The 20,412-nt window shown below is 40.6% G+C and overlaps 1 protein-coding gene and 1 pseudogene across 3 annotated transcripts in view; both read left to right on the top strand.

The window, feature by feature from the left end:
• The first annotated feature begins 261 nt into the window (after nt 1-261).
• Nucleotides 262-1,117, top strand: LOC144316575 (transmembrane protein 69 pseudogene; annotated as a pseudogene).
• Nucleotides 1,118-3,738: 2,621 nt separating this feature from the next.
• CR2 (complement C3d receptor 2) overlaps nt 3,739-20,412 on the top strand; it is a 32,523-nt gene continuing 15,849 nt past the window's right edge. For 2 of the 3 annotated variants that reach the window (XM_077902263.1, XM_077902262.1), the window contains exons 1-13: nt 3,739-3,871; nt 9,877-10,056; nt 11,615-11,714; nt 12,129-12,214; nt 12,777-13,175; nt 14,130-14,306; nt 14,385-14,487; nt 15,135-15,220; nt 16,041-16,430; nt 17,969-18,157; nt 18,566-18,665; nt 18,905-18,987; nt 19,478-19,885. In XM_077902263.1, coding sequence (XP_077758389.1) covers nt 3,802-3,871; nt 9,877-10,056; nt 11,615-11,714; nt 12,129-12,214; nt 12,777-13,175; nt 14,130-14,306; nt 14,385-14,487; nt 15,135-15,220; nt 16,041-16,430; nt 17,969-18,157; nt 18,566-18,665; nt 18,905-18,987; nt 19,478-19,885 — 2,371 coding nt within the window. In that variant the 5' untranslated portion in view covers nt 3,739-3,801. The remainder of the gene's footprint in view (nt 3,872-9,876; nt 10,057-11,614; nt 11,715-12,128; nt 12,215-12,776; nt 13,176-14,129; nt 14,307-14,384; nt 14,488-15,134; nt 15,221-16,040; nt 16,431-17,968; nt 18,158-18,565; nt 18,666-18,904; nt 18,988-19,477; nt 19,886-20,412) is intronic. The other variant, XM_077902264.1, reaches the window with a different exon arrangement.

Here is a 20,412-nt window from a genome sequence, read left to right as displayed (position 1 = left end):
AAGGAAGAGAGAGAGAGAGAGAGAGAGAAGAGAGAGAGACAGAGAGAGAGAGATTGTAGTAATAAAAATTATTGAAATGACTGGAGAAATTTGAGTGTAACCTGTCACTTAGATAATATTTCGGTGTTTGTTTCCTGTTCTTGTTCATTGTACTGTAGTTGTGCAAGAGAATGTCCTTGTTTTTAGGAAATACACCAAGTATTTAGAGGAGAAGTATTGTGACTATATCTTATCTCAGTTCCAAAGTAACAATTGGCAGCCCAGTTTTCCATCTCCTGGTTCGACACTGCTCCCCCACCTAGCTGTAAAAATGCATTAATCAGAACTGCCTGGCATCTTCCGAACAAGACTTTCAGTAGTACCCAGTATGCTTCATTTCATCCAGAAGTTTTCTCAAGCATCTTCAAAGATGCTGAAGTACCCTTTCCCAGTCCAAGTAGGTCAGCAGAATAGAAACACTTTCTCTCAAGACATGTCCCCAGCAGAACTTTTCCCCTTTGTTTCCAAGGACTTGGTTTTTCTCATCATTTCCAGTGTATATGAGGACGACACAGTACTATCATATTCCCCATGCAGCTTTAAGAAGAAGCAGAAGCAAGAAGTACTTCCAGCCAAGCCCCCAATCACCATCACTTACCTGCTTGACAGCCCAAAGCCAGCATCATACATAACTCTGGCAGGACTAATCCCCTTTGTTGTTCCACCAGTGGTCATGGTGATGACAAAGACCTACATCCCCTTATTAGCTTTCACTCAGAAGGCTTATGGAGCCAGTCTCCTATCTCTCTTGGGAGGGATCAGATGGGGTTTTGCTCTGCCAGAAGGTAGTGCAGCCAAACCAGATTTCTTCAAGTTAGCTAATAGTACAGCTCCTGTTGTGTTCTCATGGTTTGCCTTCCTTATTTCTGAAAGACTCAGTGAAGCTATAGTCACAGTAATAATAGGTTTGGGGATAGCATTACACATTGAACTTCTTCTCTTGCGACATCATCCCAATTGGTTCAAAGCCCTTAAGATAGTAGTCACGTTAGTGGCCTTGTTTTCATTTTTAATCACTTTACTAATTAAAGATATTTATCCAGAGAAAGGACCCAAGAGACCTGGCCAAAGAGAATAAATATAAAACTACTCTGTAAATGACATTAGCATGTTGGCTATAAGCCTTGGAATATTTTGATTTGGAATCACCTTTTTCTCCTCCAGTTTAGCTTTTTTCCCCCATCAACGGTTATTTATCCTTAACAGATTTTTTTTTTCATTTCTGGAAATCTTTATTGTCAAATATTTACTTGATAACAGTTTGGAAATCCCTAACAAGTCATTTTCACTTTACAGTTTTTGGGTTTTATGAAGTACATATTTTAATGTTTTACTTTTTTTGAATATAAAATAATAAAAATGAAAACCCCTTTTGTTGAGACTTATTATGATCAGTGAAAAAAGACAGGCACACTCTCCTACAAAAGGAAAACTTTGTATCCATCAGTGTCTGAAAATGATAGGTGGTTCCAATGCAAGTTTTCATTGCAATTGGCCCTGGGAATTGCATTTCCAAGCTCATTTCATCTGGTATAATCTAGCTTTATGAGCTGAAAGGATCTAAAGTCAGTAGGGAGCAGTGTCATGAGGGGAGACCATGTTCAAAGAAAAGCTGGACGTATTTTCCAGTTTCTATGGACACAATTTCATCTCCAAAGAACACCAGCTAGTCAAAAAAATTTTGAAGAATAAAATTACTAGTATGTGGGGGATCCCTGGGTGGCTCAGGGGTTTAGTGCTTGCCTTCCGCCCAGGGCGTGATCCTGGAGTCCTGGGATCGAGTACCGCATCGGGCTCCCTGCTTGGAACCTGCTTCTCCCTCTGCCTGTATCTCTGCCTCTCTCTCTCTCTCTCTGTGTCTCCCATGAATGAATAAATAAAATCTTTTTTAAAAAGTAACAATTGTATAATTACAATTATATAATCATATATATGTGAATATATATATATATATATATATATATATATAATTATACCTATAGCTATCTGTCTCTATGTCTCTCTCTAGAAAGAAGAAAATACGGTGAAATGTTAACATTGGGTAATCTGGATGATGGATATATGGAAATTCTTTGCACTGTTCTCGAAACTTTCTGTAGAAATCGCTTCAAAAAATAAAAAAGGACATAAGAGCAGAGGTGATTAGGGGCACCTGGGTGGCTCTGTGGGTTAAGCAGCTGCCTTTGGCTGGGGTCACCCTCCCAAGGCCCTGGGATGGAGCCCTGTGTAGGGCTCCCTGCTTAGTGGGGAGCCTGCTTCTCCCTCTCCCTCTGCCTGCCATTCCTCTGACTTGTGCTCTCTCTCAAATTAAAAAAGTAATAAGGGGATCCCTGAGTGGCTCAGCAGTTTAGCGCCTGCCTTTGGCCCAGGGTGCGATCCTGGAGTCCCGGAATCAAGTCCCACACCAGGCTCCCTGCATGGAGCCTGCTTCTCCCTCTGCCTGTGTCTCTGCCTCTCTCTCTCTCTCTCTATGTGTATCATGAATAAATAAATAAAACCTTTTTTAAAAAGTAATAAAATCTTTAAAGCAAAGAGCAGAGGTGGTTGCTATTTATAAATTTCCTAAGTAAAAAAAAAAAAAATTTCCTAAGTGAACTGTTTCTTTAAACTGAGGAGTTGAAATATTAATAGCTTTTGAAATGAATTCAGTGGATCCAAATGAGAATTTTAGGATGGAATAGAGTAGAGTAGAGTAGAGTAGGATAGGATAGGATAGGATAGGATAGAGAATAGAAGAGAGAATAGAAGAGAGAACGAACTAGGGGTGGTGGAAGGGGAGGAGGGCAGGGGGTGGGGGTGAATGGGTGATGGGCACTGAGGGGGGCACTTGACGGGATGAGCATGGGTGTTATTCTGTATGTCGGCAAATTGAACACCAATAAAAAATAAATTTATTATAAAAAAATAAAAAAATAAATAAAATCTTAAAAAATAAAAAAATAAAAGAAATTAAAAAAAGAAGAGAATAAAAGAGAATGGAATGTTGCTTCGACGTGGATGGACCTGGAGGGTATTATGCTGAGTGAAATAAGTCAATCGGAGAAGCACAAACATTATATGGTCTCATTCATTTGGGGAATATAAAAAATAGTGAAAGGGAATAAAGGGGAAAGGAAAAAAAACGAGTGGGAAATATCAGTGAGGGAGACAGAACATGAGAGACTCCTAACTCTGGGAAACGAACTAGGGGTGGTGGAAGGGGAGGAGGGCGGGGGGTGGGGGTGACTGGGTGACGGGCACTGAGGGGGGCACTTGAGGGGATGAGCACTGGGTGTTATTCTATATGTGGGCAAATTGAACACCAATAAAAAATAAATTTATAAAATAAAAGGAGAATGGAGTGGAATGGAATAGAATAGAATAGAATGAATAGAATAGAAAGAATAGAATAGAAAGAATAGAATAGAATAGAATAGAATAGAATAGAATAGAATAGAATAGAATAAAGAGGGCATTACACATTAGTAAGAGGAGTGAGGACTAGTTTGTGAAACCCGTTTCATTTCTGCAGAGAGGCAGGCCTGGATGCACTGCCTGGCGCGGGGGAAGGAGTCGGGAAGCCGCAGCCCCAGGGCTGGAGCCTGAGCCAAGGACCGGGTCCCGGCCCCCCCGCCCCCCGCCCCCCGGCCCGCCCCCGGGGCCGCCGCAGGTGTGCGCGCCCAGCCGGCACGTGGTGCCGGACTCTATTTAAGGCCCCTCCCGGTGCGGGGCGCAGCTGCCGCCTGCTGCAGCCGGTGGTGCGGCGCTGCGGGCTGCACGGGCATGGGCTCCGCCGGCCTGCTCTGCGTCTCCTTGGCTCTCATCGCGCCGGGGGTCCTCGCGGAGCACGGAGGTAGGGACGCGTCTGGGGCAGGGCCGGCCTCTGTGCCAAGCGGAGCGAATAAGCGAGAAGGTGGGGTCGGTGCCGGATGCTTTACAGCCCCCCAATTGCTCTGGGGGACACCCCCCCCGGCCCCCCACCAGCACGATTTCCTGGTCCTGAACGTGCGCACTCGCTGCTCGGGGGGCCGGGGCCGCTCCATCTGCGCCCGGGGCGCCGGCAGGTGCTCCCCACCCTCCCCGAGGTCTGCAAGCGCTAGGGCTGCCCCGGGAACCCACACCCACCTGCGAGGTGTGCAGAGGCCTCCCGCTGCCTTCCCCCGAATAAGAATCATGCCCGGTTCCCAGGCGCGGTTCTCAGGGTTTTTTGCACTTTGATGTGATGCTGGTAAAGAGATTCTAGATGATAAAACACCCGGAGCTATTGAGAAAAGTTGGTCTGTGAATTAGAACTACGGTCGTGGTCGTGTTGATCTTTAACGGTAAGGGCTCCAGAAGATCTCCTTCAACGTTTATTAACAGCCCTGCCCCCATCTCCACCCACCCCCAGATTGGCTTGATTTTAGAGAAGCAGAGTAGTTTGTTAAGGTTAGAGTCTCTTGGCCACAACATGGATCTGACTTTCCAATTATCTCCAGGGTACAGTGAATTCCTAGTTGAGAAGTTTACGGTCAGCAGACCTCAGTAACTGGGTGACTCTTGGCAAGTCTTCCAGCCCCCTGACCCTTGGTTTCTCCTCTGTGAGGTGGAGCTGGCGGAAAGCGGCACTACCACCTTATGAATATGAGATGAATTTAGGCAAATGAGCCTTAGGTGTTACTTGTGACTACTAAGTATTAGTCATAAGACTACTGTTTAGATTCGTTTTTGCGGAGCCCACATTTAAGTATAATCACCTCGGCTTGTTAAGGGGCCACTGGGTACTTTGGTTCTATTACACTGTGCTTCCTCCCATCCAGATCTCTCCTGACCCGGAGCTGAACATTTTTCCCTGGACCAGCATCTTCATCTCCCTTTCCTCCCGATTTCACTCCTTTGGAACAAGTGCAGGTTCACAAATTTCTCCATCCTCTCTGCCTGGCACAGCTCCAGACCTGAATCAGCATTCCGTTTCCACGTTTTAGAGCTGATGTTATCAATTGAAAATCAGGCTCTTGCCCAGCCCTGCCAGCGCCTCTCAGCACAAGCGTGCAGCGCTCATCCTCTGGTCATTGAATTCCGGACACGTGGATGCCCGGGTCTGCTTGTCAGCTGTTCCAGCTAATGTGCTTCTGTCTTTTGCCGTAGCATTCTTACACCAATATTCTAATCGTGAGCATTATGATTACCTGTGTCACAACCTCGTCTCTTAAAGGTCACTCTTGATACCAGCCTTTAACTTGCTAATGGTGAAAACCAAAAGTTTAAAATATGGTTTTTCATTACTCCACTCTTTTGCTTCCTACTGCCTGTGGGATTAAAAAAAAAAAAATCAAATGTCTTCAGCCTTCCAAGCTTTTTGTAGTTGGATCCCATCTTAACATCCCGATTCCCCATTGCCTCCAATCATGAATGCACGATTCACCTTCTTGCCTGACTATCCCCCCCACCCCCCATGTCCTTTGCTCTACTTTGCCCGTACACCTCTCCTGACTTTTGCTTCTGCTAGACCATCCCTGGACTCTTGGCCAGTTCCTGACCTGGAACATGTTAACAAACTCTTGAAGTACCTTTTACAAAATTTATTCATTTTTCCAGTTTTATTGAGAAATAATTGTCCTATATTGCTATATATCTAATATACACCATGATGGTGTCATTTACATATACTGTGAAATGATTAGGTATAGTTAACATGCATCATCTCATTTAGATGCAATCAAAAGAGAAAATTCTCTTGTGATGAGAATGCTTTGGATCTCTTCTCTTAACTTTCCTACGTATAATACAGGAGTATTCACCAGAGGCACCAGGGTGAACATTATATCCTAGTACTAATTGGTCTTATGACTAGAAGTTTGTACCTTTTAACCACTTTCCTACAATTTGCCCTCCCACCAGCACACTTCTGGCAGTCACAGACTCATCTCTTTCTTTATGGATTTGGTGTGGTTTTCTTTTTTTCTTTTTTCTTTTTTGGTTTTGTTTGCTTACTGTTTTAGATTCCACATAGAAGTGAGATCATCACACAGTATGTGTCTTTCCATGTGTAAATTATCCCATTCACCAGAGTGCCTTCAAGGTCCATCCATGTTGTTGTCACCAATGGTAGGATTTTGTCATTTTTAATGGCTGAATCATATTCTATTACCACAACTTCTTTATCCATTCCTGTACTGATGGACACTTAGGTAGTTTCCATGTCTTGCAAATAATGCTGCAATGAACATGGGGGTACAGTTCTCTTTGAGTTAGTGTTTCCATTTCCTTTCAATATCTTCCCAGAGATGGAACTGCTGGATTATTTGGTGGTTCTATTTTTAATTTTTTTTGAGAAATTGAAGTGCATTTTTTAAAAATAAAATGCAGGTTCCTGGGTTCCGTCTCATTCTTCAGAGATTCACTGGTTTGGGATGTGGCCCAGGAAGCTGAGTTTAACAAATACTCTGGAAGATTTTGAAGCAAGTGTCTATAGGGTACTCTGCTATGAACAAAGTCCTATGGGAAACAAATTCCCTTCTTTAAGCATTTTCCTACTTTTCTCCTTTTGTCTATTTCCATGAACAGATTCTAACTTCCTATACTCTTAAATTTCGCTCTTGCCTAGACTGCCAGCTTCATTTCATCCTACACTAAGGAAAAAAAAAATCACTAAATAGGAATTCCTTATTTACCAGTCATCTACCTCCATCAGAGACAAGATCCTTTCTCTCCCCTACTTAAAACCTGTCAAGAGCTTCCCATCACATGAGAACAAAATCTGTGCTCTTTAACCTTGACTATACATCTCTGTCTCTCTCTGAAATTCTCTGTTCTCCCTCATGCCCTCTGCTCCAGCCACACTAGTCTTCTCTCTGTTCCTTGAACACAGTCATGTTTTTTAAAACTTGGCACTAGGGATTCCCTCTGTTGATGTGCCCTTCCTACGTATCCTCTCTTGCCCATCTCCTCGACATTCAGGTGTCACCTCCACTGGCCATTCTTCTCTGACTCTCATCGGAAGTAGTCTGTACCCCAGGTCACGCTCTATCACACACCCGTGTTCTATTTTCCACAGAGCACCTATCATCACATGAAACTTTATTTTTTTTTTTTTACTTTGCTGTTTGTTCTCTCATTGGAATACAAGTTCCATGAAAGCAAGGTCTTTCTTTATCTGTCTTATTGCCTGATGAATCCCTCACACTAGCATATAATGAGGAGTTGATTGAGAAAGTTCTTTTTCATCCTGTAACAATAGAAAAAATGTCCTTTCTCCCAACAAAAGTCAACTCCTCCTTCTGAATTATGGTCCCATTCCATCCCCTCTTGCATGTGCAGGGACTTGACTTCTGCAGATATCTTGTCTTGTATCACCCATTTGTATCTCTCTGTTGGATCATCCCTACCAGCAGTTAAATATGCTCCAGAGCATCCTTTATTGGGGGTATTCAGGGGTCTTCTCATGACCCAGTGGAAGTCCATTTTCCTGTCTCCCTTCTCATGAGATGTTTTGCTGAAAGGATGAACATATTTAATATGCTCAATATGCTCATCTCCTTATCTCCTTAACCTGCTCCAAACAGGCTTCTTTCCCCCACATTCTCCTGAAGCTACTCTCTGCAAGGTTACTACTAAAAATAAAAATCCAGTCCATTCTTCACTCACTTGTCAGACTATTCTTTTTAAAAGGTAAATTACTGTGGCCTAAGAAGTCTAATATGATCCCTCCTGCTAGCTTTCTAACTGGATCTTCTATCCCCCTATTGTGATCACTACATTCCAGCCACACTTGCCTTCCGTCTGTCCCTAAAGCAGAGCAAATCCATCCCTGCCATTAGGCTTCCATCTCAAAGGCTTTTACTCAGCATTTTACCTGATTGGCTCTTCTGCAGTCACAACTCAAATGGCTCCTCTTCATAGGCCTTCCTCAACCATCACAACTGAAGTCATATGCCCTCCTCTCCCCTCCTCCTCCTCCTGGTGCATTACAATTTGACACATCACTGTTTATTTCCTTTACATACCATTTATTTATTGGTATTTACCTGTCTCCCTCTATTGGAATATTAATTCCAGGAAGGTGAGAACCTAGTTTCTAATGTTCACAGTGTATCTCCTATGTTGGGGACGGTACCTTGGTTAGTATGCATAACTGTCATTCAAAAATGATCAAATAGCCAGGAATTCAGTGTTAAGGTATTTGATTATAATAATTCTCATTCTCATTATTGAGAATGAGAATAAACTATTAAAATAAGCTATTATTAGTTTTTCTTCCTATCTGCTTTCTGACCTAACTTTCAGTTTTATTTTTATTATCTTATATATTCTTCATTCATTTCAAACGATTTCTAAGCCATTCCAGGTAAAGCCCCTTGGACCCAAATAGAGTTAAATATATCCTTGTTCTCCAGAGACTGCTTTGCCTCCTTAGTTTTTAACGTTGTTTAAAGAATGCATATGTCAGTGTCTTGCCACTTTCTTCTATTTTAGATCTAGTCATGATCTACTCTGATTTTTCCTTTTGATTGTGGGGTGATGTGAAGAGAGCTATGACCCATAGAAAAGTTTTATTACTTAATGGCTCATGGACTAACCTCCTTTTTTCTGACATGGAAGAGAACACACAATTGATGGAAATTCTTGTGACCTGGAGTTTTGCCAATTCATTCCAAATAAGAATTATTGTCCCCAAAAGAGAGAGTCTCAAGTCTTATCAGGGATGAGATTTTCCCATTATTTCTCATCCAGAAAATATGATTCTTATCTCTTTCTCTTCAGATGATAACCTTATAAAGTACCCTTCTGCTCTTGCTGCTTTTAGATCTTGGTTCCAATATAGCCGACACCATTGCTACTGATTATTACAAGTTTAATTAGTCTTCCTGCTTGTGAATTATTGGTATTGTCCTTATTTATATTATATAATTACATATTAAATCACTTGATTGGGATGAATTGGTACAAGTAATAATGCTCAGATTGTGAAGTTGGTCTTCTTTGAGGTCAAACCTTTACCTTCCCTATAGTCTTGCTGTTTTGCACAGGTATACACTTGGAGACATTTGTGGGGGTCAATGAAGAAAACCAAAGGAGTTGAGGAGAGAAATAGAAGAAGACCTACCATGATATCTGGGTCCTAACAGTAATGGCTATTCTTAGATCCTGTCTATGACTTCTCCAACAGAAGTGTCAGGCTACAAGAAGGTTGAGTCTGGCTGTAACCTTGGGAGTTCTGTGTTTGACATTGTTCATTTAGTTCATGTTTATTTTTTGACTTTCACCTGTACCTGTCTCAAACTTGTTTGAAAAAGAAAGAGATTTGTAAATTTGACATTAAAATATACTGCCATTCTGGAGTTGAAACTTGAGCTCTCTTTCAATACCCAGAAAAATGACTTTTCCAGGTATATCCTCAAGTATATGAATGTTACAGTTTCTTAACCATCTCCTAGGATAATATTTGTTTCATTAATAGTAATAATAATATTATTATTTAAAATCACAGGGAATTGTTTCAAAATGTCTAGTTCCTTTTGTCTAGTACTTTAGTTCCCTATGCTATCCCAGAAGAGGTTACTTATGGTATCTTAGAGGGTTTTTTTTTTAATGAGTAAGAAGATGGAACAACTCCAGGGTCTTTATGGAATTTTATAAAAAATTATTTTCTCCAGTTCTTCCTCCAAGTCTATCCTAAAAAGCCTTTGAACTTCTGATCTTATATCTCTGTACATGCACCCATACTGCAAGACCTGTTCTTTGTCCCAGAAAATATTGCCATATTTTAGGTTTAATTTCTAAAGATCAAAGTTCTTGGGATAATTGGTGACAGAACAGAAGCAGAGTAAAAGTTTTAGGCTCTCCTAGTTTTGATATTCCTGTGGTCTTTGTCTCTAGGTCATTGTAAGTTCCTGCCAAGGTATCCTTTTGCTAAGCCTAAACTTCAGAGTGATCTGTCTGAGTTTGCAATTGGGACATCTTGGGAATATGAATGCCTTCCTGGGTATATCAAGGGGTCATTCTCTGTCACCTGCCTACAGTCTTCCAAGTGGTCAGATGTTCAGCAACCCTGTCAACGTGAGTAATCTGTAATAGGGGCATCTTTGGATCTAGCATTGTCTCTCTATGAACAAACCTATTATTTTCAAGATAAAAGACCAGCAAATTAGTAAATAATCTCAAAGGAAGGGGGCTCCTGGGTTCCTTGTGTTTCTTTTATTCCTTGTTGTTGTTGTTGTTGTTTGTTTCTTTTATTCCTAAAACCATTGGGTATTAGAGTTAAGTCATCACAGCTGGCCAGCCCTGTTTATCTAGTAAGCTCAACAACTTTGTTCTCTGGTCTCTATACTGTGTTAGAGTGAGATTAAAAATTAGTATATAAAGAACACTCATGTCCTTTCATTCTTAGCCCATTCAATTCAAGAAATATTTTCCAGTAACCACTAGGTATGAAGCATTAGGCTAGATGATAGGGCTGAGGATACACATAAGAATTAGCTAGTCTAGGCCGTTGAAGAACTCCTATACTAGCTGTAATGATTGGCTTTTAAATAAATGCTGTACTCTGATGTAATTTCTTTATTTACAAAATTTTATGGGGCCATAGAGAAGTAAATAATGAATGCTGTTGGAGAACTAGGGAAATCTAGGCATTACAGGCAGAAGAGACAACATATTCAAAAGCCTAGAGGTACGGGATCCCTGGGTGGCGCAGCGGTTTGGCACTTGCCTTTGGCCTAGGGCGCGATTCTGGAGACCCGGGATCGAATCCCACGTCGGGCTCCCGGTGCATGGAGCCTGCTTCTCCCTCTGCCTGTGTCTCTGCCTCTCTCTCTTTCTCTCTGTGTGACTATCATAAATAAATAAAAATTAAAAAAAAAAGCCTAGAGGTACAAAAGAACAGGAGGTCTTTGGAAAAAAAGAATAATTCAGTGTGGCTGGAGTATACGGTTCATGATGGGGAATAGTAGTTAATTAAGTGGACTGAAGCTTAGTTGTGATGGGCCATGCATTTTTTCCCCAATAAATAATGGTAAGTCATTGTAAGTTTTTAAATGCGTGGAGGGGCATGGCCACATTTGCGCTTCTTAAAGAAAATGTATGCAGTGGTATAGAGGATGTACTAGACGAAATGGGGACCACAGTTAGGTAAATTTTGTTATTTAATGACCCAATCAGAGATTATTACAATAACTAAGTAGCTGGTTTGGAGAGAGATTTCTGGAATCTAGTCCCTAAAATTTGGTTACCATTTGAATGAAGAGTAGTAGATGTGGAGTATGAGTTACAGAAGGGAAATAATGACTATGAGGGTTTTTTTCTTTAAGCCACAGTCTTGGTAAATGATGCCATCAACTGACAGAATATAAAAAGGGGAAATAGAGATTATCAATTATGGTTGACCACAAGTAATGTTTGCATCCATGCTCAGAAATATACAGTGTATGCTTTGACCAAATCATGTCCTGAAATTGATCCTTTGGAAGATAGAAGTCTTATAAATGTCAAAAATGTCCTTGAGTAAGTATAAGTCGGCTAGTTGGCAACTCCAGTCAGGTTGGTATTTAATATAAAACATAGAGAACCCCCCCAAATCCCAGTCCCAAATTCTGTTTTGTTTTGTTCTCCATTATAGGTAAATCATGTAGGAGTCCTGGAGAACTTCTCCATGGCTCTGTTCTCATAACCACGGGTGTCGTGTTTGGGTCAACAATCACATATTCTTGTGATAAAGGGTGAGTTGGCAGGAGACCTCTCTGGAATACACAGGTATTAGAACAGGGGTTTCAATCAGAAACTATCAGTTCTCTAAAAGAGATACGGGTAATTGCCACCCACCCTTAAAAATAGATGAACAAGAAGAAAATTGCCACCCTCATGTGCTCTAGAGACAACTCTTCAAGATTACCCACTAGAAGAGAAATTTAGGCTACTTTTCTTCTGATTTTAAATCTCCAACATTACTGAACAGGAGCCAAATTTTATTTGACTTTGGATTGTTGAATTTTTTTGCATGAGTCCTTAGTTGATCATCGTTACTTGTCATGCATGATATTCTATCCCTTGCCCTTCTTTCAGTAGAAAAGGAACTAAGCTTTCCTAAAATGTCCATCTAGCTAGGAGATGATCACTCATCTCTTTGCCTTTAGATATCGACTTATTGGTGATTCATCTGCTACATGCATTATCTCTGACAATACTGTAACCTGGGATAGAGACATGCCTTTTTGTGAATGTGAGTAAAATGATCCCTTCAATGCCTATGTAATTCCTTTTGTCCCCTGCTACAGAGAAAATGAGCATCTACACATCAAAATAAGTACCCAGGAGAGTTACACTTGGTTTGGATAGTTCTGGGCACAGAGCTGTAGTTTCTCTTCTACTGTATCTCCCAATCCCACCACACTTTCCTTTGATTACTGTTCTTTGATGATAAGTTATTTCATAGTGAATAAGTGCTTAAAATATACTATGAGATTACACTCTGGCATCTTTATTCTGTGCAAAATGTTGGCCATCCTAGGTGTTTCCCATAATAGTTTATCTATACTTTGGGGTGGGGAGTGGGAGGAATAGTGAGCAGATCATAGTTTTACTTTTCGTCAGGCCAGTTCCATGAATCTTCTGACCTTGACACTTCCTATTTAGAATCCTCTTTGAGATGAGGATACAGAATTTCAACAATCTGGGTTAATTGTTGGCTGAGTTGAAGTTTGGTTTGCAAGAGTGAAGACAAAATTCCCAGAAGGTATTAACTTTTAAATGCCTTCTTTCTTTTCCCACCTACCCCTCAAAAGCTATTCCTTGTGAGCCACCCCCAGCCATCTCCAACGGGGACTTTTACAGCAGCAGTAGAGAGGACTTTTTCTATGGAATGGTGGTGACTTATAAGTGCCATGCTGGACAGAATGGAAAAAAGCTGTTTGACCTCCTGGGTGAGAAGTCAATATATTGCACCAGCAAAGACAATAGAGTTGGCATCTGGAGTGGCCCTCCCCCACAGTGTATTCCTCTAGTCAAATGCCCAATTCCAGAAGTTGAAAATGGAATTATAGAATCTGGATTTGGACGTTCATATTCTTTAAATGATACTGTGATATTTAGGTGTAAGCCTGGCTTTACCATGAAAGGCAGCAACATAGTATGGTGCCAGCCAAACAGCAAATGGGATCCTCCACTGCCAAGTTGCTTTAAGGGTGAGTTGGGTTGAAACTTTGGGGATCTAGAAACAAAACCATTAGAGAAATAGATACATGGTACTTATAGAGGAGGAGGGGAAAGATAGTATAGCTAGTTGGGTATCTTGGTTAAAGAATTTGTAAGTAAACTTTGAAAGTAATAAGCAAATGTTGAAGAAGTAGGAAATTTACTATATTCTGGGACAGTGCAAGATCTGCATTAAAGTAGGGCAGATTAGGAGACACTTCAAAGAAGAAGAAGAAGAAGAAGAAGAAGAAGAAGAAAAACAGCCACTGATGAGATTTTTTTTCCAAAACATATATATGATTCAATTTTAGTTAATAATAAAATAAGCTCTCAATCCTATTGGCCATGCCAATGGAGGAAATTGGCTGATGTCAGAATTGGATTAAAAATACCATTGAAGTTTTATGTTCTCATTGTGAGAAATGTGGCCCTTATGGAATAAGGCTAGAATTAAGACTGAGTCCTTTTCTCCACTCCCCCTTTCCCCCTACTCTTCCTAAGAAACATCTGACTTACTAAAAACCTGGCAACATGGGGAGCCCCTCCCACAAGGCTTTAGAAATGTTATCAACCTGGTTTGGGGACAGCAGGAAGAAAGAGGTAGATTCTGATGGTAAAAAATCTATTATAATAATTAGGTTCCCTCGGCTACAATATTAGAGAATATCCACTAATATATTTTTTTTAGTTAAATGGAATATTATGAGTGGGTGTTATGTGTCCCAGCATAGATCATGATAGGGAAAGCAGAGTTTCATGGTTCATCATATCTAAAAAAAAGTAATGCACATTAGTTCCACTCCACCTCCATCCGAGCCAAAGGAGTCTCTGCCTTATGCTTAGGAGTGTTGCCAAAACCACCTTCATTCCACCTCTGCTTAGGTTGTAGAGGAGAAAGTTCTTATTTCAGAAATAAAAGGCCTCTGGTCCTGTTCTTTTCTCAGGGTGTCTACTACCTCCACATGTCAACCATGGTAGTTATAACAACTTGGATAAGGAATTCTTTACAATTGGACAGGAAGTGTCCTACAGCTGTGACCCTGGCTATACCCTCCTTGGGACTAACACTATGCAGTGTACATCCTTGGGAACCTGGAGCCACACAGCCCCCAAATGTGAAGGTGCCTAAAGCTTTATTTCATCTTAAGGAAACCATTTCCTGACTCTTCATGTGCCAGCCTTGTCTCTTTTTTTCCTAGCAAAATCATGTGATGCCATTCCAAACCAGCTTCTCAATGGCCATGTGGTGGCTCCTCCTAATTTCCAGCTTGGGGCTGAGGTTTCATTTGTTTGTGATAAGGGGTGAGTGTGAGGTGAGAGGGCTTGAATTGAGACCCATGATCCATAGCTAAGCATTGCAAAAAATGATCTCGCAATATAGCTAAAGTTTTTTTCTCTTTCTGATTTTTTTCTCTTATTTTCTTTACCTTGTATGACTAATAATCCTAATAGGAAGCAAATCCTATTGATTTTTCTTCAATTCTGTATATTGTGCATGCTCAGAGGGAGCTAGGAATTGTCCTTTCATCATGTGAAAAGGCAAAATTTGGGGGCAGAAATTAAGGCTCCTATCATGGAGAGTAATGGGGGTTCAGTAAGAGAGGTTCTTTGGGATGATCTTAGGTAACAAGGTATTAAAGATTTTCTTCATTAGGAACTGCAATTTTTTCCTTCTAAATGGTCAAAAGAATCTTGACATTTGGATGCCAAAGAGGAAAGGGAGATTTCAAAAAGAGACTATGGCCATTAGGATTTTTTCCTGTGTTTTTACCTGCTCTGAAGTCATTATATAGCTGAGCTGATTCAACCTTGGACTTTTTCCTTAAGCCAGAAATTATTTAAAAAAAAATAGAAGCCATTAATACTGCAGACTTGAGAGAGGTGATTAATTCCATGCAGCTGAGAATCAACTTGTTCTGGTGATGATTTGCTACCCCTTATTGTTTAAGGTACCGATTAAATGGCCAATCTTCTAGTCAGTGTGTCTCAGAAGGAATGAGCGTACTCTGGAATAATAAGTTTCCTGTCTGTGAACGTGAGTAGAAAACAAAAATAATCAATTATGGATCTTGTCCCTTGATTTTTGGTGAATTCTCATACATTTATCAATTAAAACTTCTTATTCATATGTGTGCTTTGAATATACGTATGCCAGTCTCCTGTATGTGGTCTAGTTTGCAGAGCAAAACGAAGTTTGTTTAATCAACTATATATTGTATCAGGTACTCTATCTATCTATCTATCTTCATCATCATCTATCTAAAGATGAATGTTCTCACCACTTGCAGCCCCAGTTGTGGGTTTGAAACAGGCATTGAATAATTGGTATGTTCCAGGTATTGTACTTGTCATTTCAGGTACTTTAATCTCACTGGATTCTTCTTGTAACCTTATGAAGTAGCTTTGGATTATATTATCAACTAAGAAATTGAGGTTTAGAGAGGGTGAGGCTTGCCTAGTCACACAGCTATTGAGATTTGAAATCAGGTCTGTTGAGCCCAAATTTCACTAGTGCATTGGTTAACATATTATTAAGATAATTTTCATGTGCCGTTTGCCTTTTATTCACTATGAAATTGATGAGACTCCAAACTATGCAATAAATTGGTTCATTGTTACTGTTTGGTTATGATAGTGTTTATAAACCAGATGATTTGTTTGCTGCAAATGGAGAGAAATGTAAGAACTTAGGAGGTCGGGGATAAGCATGGACTATGAGTAAGAAATAAATTATACAAATTTCTAAGTCTGTTTCTGAAACAGTGACATGACCTATATTTGGACCTTTCATCTAAATGTAAATCTTGTCATTTTCAGAATTAGTATGACCACATATTTCGTTGTCTGCTTTTCAGAGATTCGTTGTGAGCCTCCTCCTCCTATCAAAAATGGTTGGAGTGGTCATTCTTCTGATCCCGTACCTCTTAACACTGCGGTAAAGTACAAGTGTTTTAATGCCTTCCGTCTCATTGGAGAAAGACTCCTTTTTTGTATAAGTAAAGACCAAGTGAGAGGAATCTGGGATAAACCTCCTCCTACATGTGAATATTATAATAGATACTCTGTTTGCCCTGAGCCCACAGTACCAGGAGGATACAGAGACAAAAGATCTAGACCACCATACAGACATGGTGATTCAGTAACATTTACCTGTAATACCAACTTCACCATGAAAGGAAACAAATCTGTTTGGTGCCAAGCAAATAAAACCTGGGGGCCAACACCACTACCGACCTGTGAGAGTGGTAAGTAAAAACAGACACAAAGCTAAGTGGAGAGGCTGGGACCTTCCATCTCTGTGCAGACCAAGTTTTTATTCTGAAGGAAGAACAGTGTGGATGTGGAAGAGTGGGAGGGCCAGAAAGGGTGAAAATTATGGTTTCTTGATTTTTTTTTTCATAGTCCTGGAGGGATATAAGTGTTCATTCAGCAAACATCAATAGAGCAAAAACTAATCGGAAAATGTAACTGAACATACCTACCTAATAACTGAATCGAATAAGTCTCACAAGGATGGGGATCATAGTTGTTTGGGATGTGGAAATTCAATGGTTTTTTTTTTTTTTTTTTTTTTAAAGATTTTATTTATTTATTCATGATAGTCACAGAGAGAGAGAGAGGCAGAGATACAGGCAGAGGGAGAAGCAGGCTCCATGCACCGGGAGCCCGATGTGGGATTCGATCCCGGGTCTCCAGGATCGCGCCCTGGGCCAAAGGCAGGCGCCAAACCGCTGCGCCACCCAGGGATCCCTCAATGGTTTTTAAACTGTATATCTGAGTTATTGTTAAACTGAGAAGAAATGTGGGATTTAATAGCAAAATATACCCAGTGGATTTAAAACTCATCTTTGAATAGTCGTTGGGCTATTCTGGCAGAAATGATGCCCTGTTATCTGTAGGCTCTATGAATATTTTCTGAAGAGGTCCCCTGCTGTCCAAGTCACCTATGAAGCCATAGCATTTCAGATCAAATGACTTTGAAAATAGGGACTACTATAAATTCTTCATTTTCTTATCATTTGGCTTGGTTTATGTTGTTGTTGAACCCTAAAGCTGAACTTCATTTATACGATTACAGGGACTGACAGCACTTGACAAAGACTATACCATCAAAATTAGTTGTTTTCTTCATAAAAAAAATAGTCGTGATCAATTCTAAATCAATTGAGTTGAATTGGGCTTCTGATGTCAAATCATTAGAAAAATATGAATCTATCTATAGTTAGGTATATAATCTTGGAAGTAGGGAAGATCTTAAGATAGAATGGGGTGAAAGATTTAGATGGATCTATATGTATTGACATGGAAAAATATAAACAGATTATTAAGCAAAGAAAAAACATAAAATAATATGTATTAAGTACATTACATACATGTACTGTACTATGAGTATATGTGTGTATCACATGTAGGATCCCCAAAAGATATATTACTAATGTCTGGCAAGATGACCCCCTAAATAATAACATACTACTTTTGGTGCAGAGAATAGGTTATGGGTAGGAGGAGATTATGGGTGAAAATGAACTTTTTTTGGTAACTGAAATTTTTCACAAGGTATATGTGATTCATGTAGCTAAAAATAAAAAATAATGTACCATTTGTAGTACATAATACATGCATTTAAGCCACACCTATCTGGAAGGCTGAGTTGAAAACTAATGTTGACTGTTTACTATGGATCACATGTCATATACTTGGATCTATGTATTAAGTTAAAATCTAGATTGCGAAGGATGTGTCATCTGATGGCCTTTTTCCTAATGTGTGTGTGTGTGTAAAGATTTCCCCCTGGAGTGTCCACCACTTCCGATGATCCCCAATGGATATCACACAGGGGAGATGGTTGAATCCTTTGCCCCAGGATTATCTGTGACTTACAGCTGTGAACCTGGTTACTTGCTTGTTGGAGAAAAGACTATTAGATGTTTGTCTTCAGGAAAGTGGAATGCCGTTATTCCCACATGTAAAGGTACCTCAATTTACAACCAATTTTAAGAATTTGGACTATTCTGGGGCACCTGGGTGGCTGAATCAGTTAGGCATCTGACTCTTAATTTCGGCTCCAGTCGTGATCTTAGGATCCTAAGATCAAGCCCCACATAGGGCTCCATGCTGAGTGTGGAGCCTACTTGAGATTTTCTTTCTTTCTTTCTCTCTCTCTCTCACCTTATCTCTCTCTCTCTATCTCTATCTCTTCCTCTCTCTCTCTCCCTCTCTCTGCCTCTCTCCACCTCTCTCCCTCCTCCTCAGTCCCTCCCCCTCCTTATGTGCATGTGCTTTCTCTCTGTGTAAAATAATAAATAAGTAAATACAATAAAAAAAAAGAATTTGGGCTGTTATTTGCCATGCTTTGCTCATCTTTGGCTTACTTCCTTAGAGGCACAGTGTGAACCTCCAGGACCATTTCTCAATGGACAGATAAAGGGCCCTCCAAGTCTTCGGGTTGGTGCAACTCTGAACTTTGACTGTAATGAAGGGTGAGTGTCAAGAGGGCCTTTGAGATCTAATTCCTTTGGTTTATGTGTGCGTAGTGTGACCTGCCAAGGACTCCTCTATGAGAATCCAGGGACAGCTTATGGCAAGTCTCGGAGAGATAATGCTTATGAAAGGGGTTGGTACACCCAATTAAGTGAATTTATCTTGGATTTTAAGTGGAGGCTGTTGCTCTGCAACACCCACTGCCTAATAGTCCTGAATGACCCCACTCTGTCTCCAGGTATCGATTACAAGGCCAACCTTCCAGTCGATGTGTAATTGCCGGACAGCAGGCTTCTTGGACCAAGATGCCAGTATGCAAAGGTAAGTTGCAACACTGTGGTTTGCAGCTAGCTCCCTGGTCCTTGAGCAGAACCCTTAATTCTCAGCTTAACTAAAAGCTTTTGGTTTAGTCATTACTATACAGATTCTTATAGAGCAAAAATCTCACATAGACATCTCAAAGGGATATGTTCTCTACTGAAGCATCCTTTGGCCACCTCTTTACCCTGCCTACTCAAGTGAAACAGGGTTCCTAGGCTTTTTTTTCTCTGAAAGCTCTGTAGACTTGCCAGCCAGGCATGGCACAGAAAGGAGGATCACCCCAGTAGATATAGTCAAGAATAAGGTTCTAAAGCATGCTTTTAAAAATGTATATACTGCTATAGCTGCCTTGATTGGTACATCAAGGCATGTTACAGATGCAAGTTATCAACTGTCCCTGAACCTAGGATGGGACAGCAGTATCAAGCAACATCTGAGGTATTCTTTGCAGTATAGCTGCAATCTTGTCATTTCTCTCTAATTTCTCTAGAAATTCTTTGCCCGCCACCTCCTTCTATTCTCAATGGAAGACATACAGGCAGCCCTTCAGGAAATGTTCCATATGGAAGCATAGTCATTTATACCTGCAACCCGGACCCAGAGGAAGGAGTGAGATTCATTCTTATGGGGGAGAAGACTATCTATTGTACTGCCGACAGTCAGAAGATTGGGATCTGGAGTGCTCCTGCCCCACGCTGTGAACTTTCTAGTTCTGCTGTTCACTGTCCACCTCCCCAGATTCTAAGAGGCCAAATATCATGGGGGCAGAAAGAGCAATATTCCTATAATGACACTGTGGTATTTGCTTGCACGTTTGGTTTCTCCCTGAAGGGCAGTAAGGCAATCCGATGTAATGCCCAAGGCACCTGGGAGCCATCGGCACCAGTCTGTGAAAAGGGTGAGTGTTCCAATACTCAGTGAAGGTGCACTGATTCTTTTCTTTCTTTTTTTTTTTTTTCTTTTTTTTTTTTTGAAGAGCTAGATGATGGGGTTATGGATTTAAGCAGGGCCTTCTTTTCCAGTTTCTAGTCCTCTCCATTCTACTACCTACAGTGAATATAGATTATATAGATTTTCTTAACATTGCCCCTCAGCCGTTATTTCCATTTTGTGGAAGTATCCTTGGGAGGGGGTGAAGCAGTAGGGGATCATTAAGTTGCCTCCTTCTTTAGGGAAGAAAATGGTTGTTTGTTTCAATAGTAATGTTTTTAAGGGAAGTCAGCAAAGCCACCACCCCAGGGATATTTCCCATTAAACACATGTGCGTTTCCTTAAGAAAAGAAGAGACAGGAGAAGACTTAGAGCACCAAGTAGGAACTGAATAAAGTCAACCAAAGCGCAGAAAAGAAAAAGAAAGATGAACCACTGATCTAAAATTACCCCAAACTGGGTGACACATTAATGATAATTTCTTTGGTTGTTTCT

Source organism: Canis aureus, chromosome 6, assembly GCF_053574225.1.
Source record: "Canis aureus isolate CA01 chromosome 6, VMU_Caureus_v.1.0, whole genome shotgun sequence".
In the NCBI taxonomy this organism is placed as follows: Eukaryota; Metazoa; Chordata; class Mammalia; order Carnivora; family Canidae; genus Canis; species Canis aureus.
Note: the sequence above shows the minus strand (reverse complement) of the source record. Positions and strands in the feature narration are given on the sequence as shown.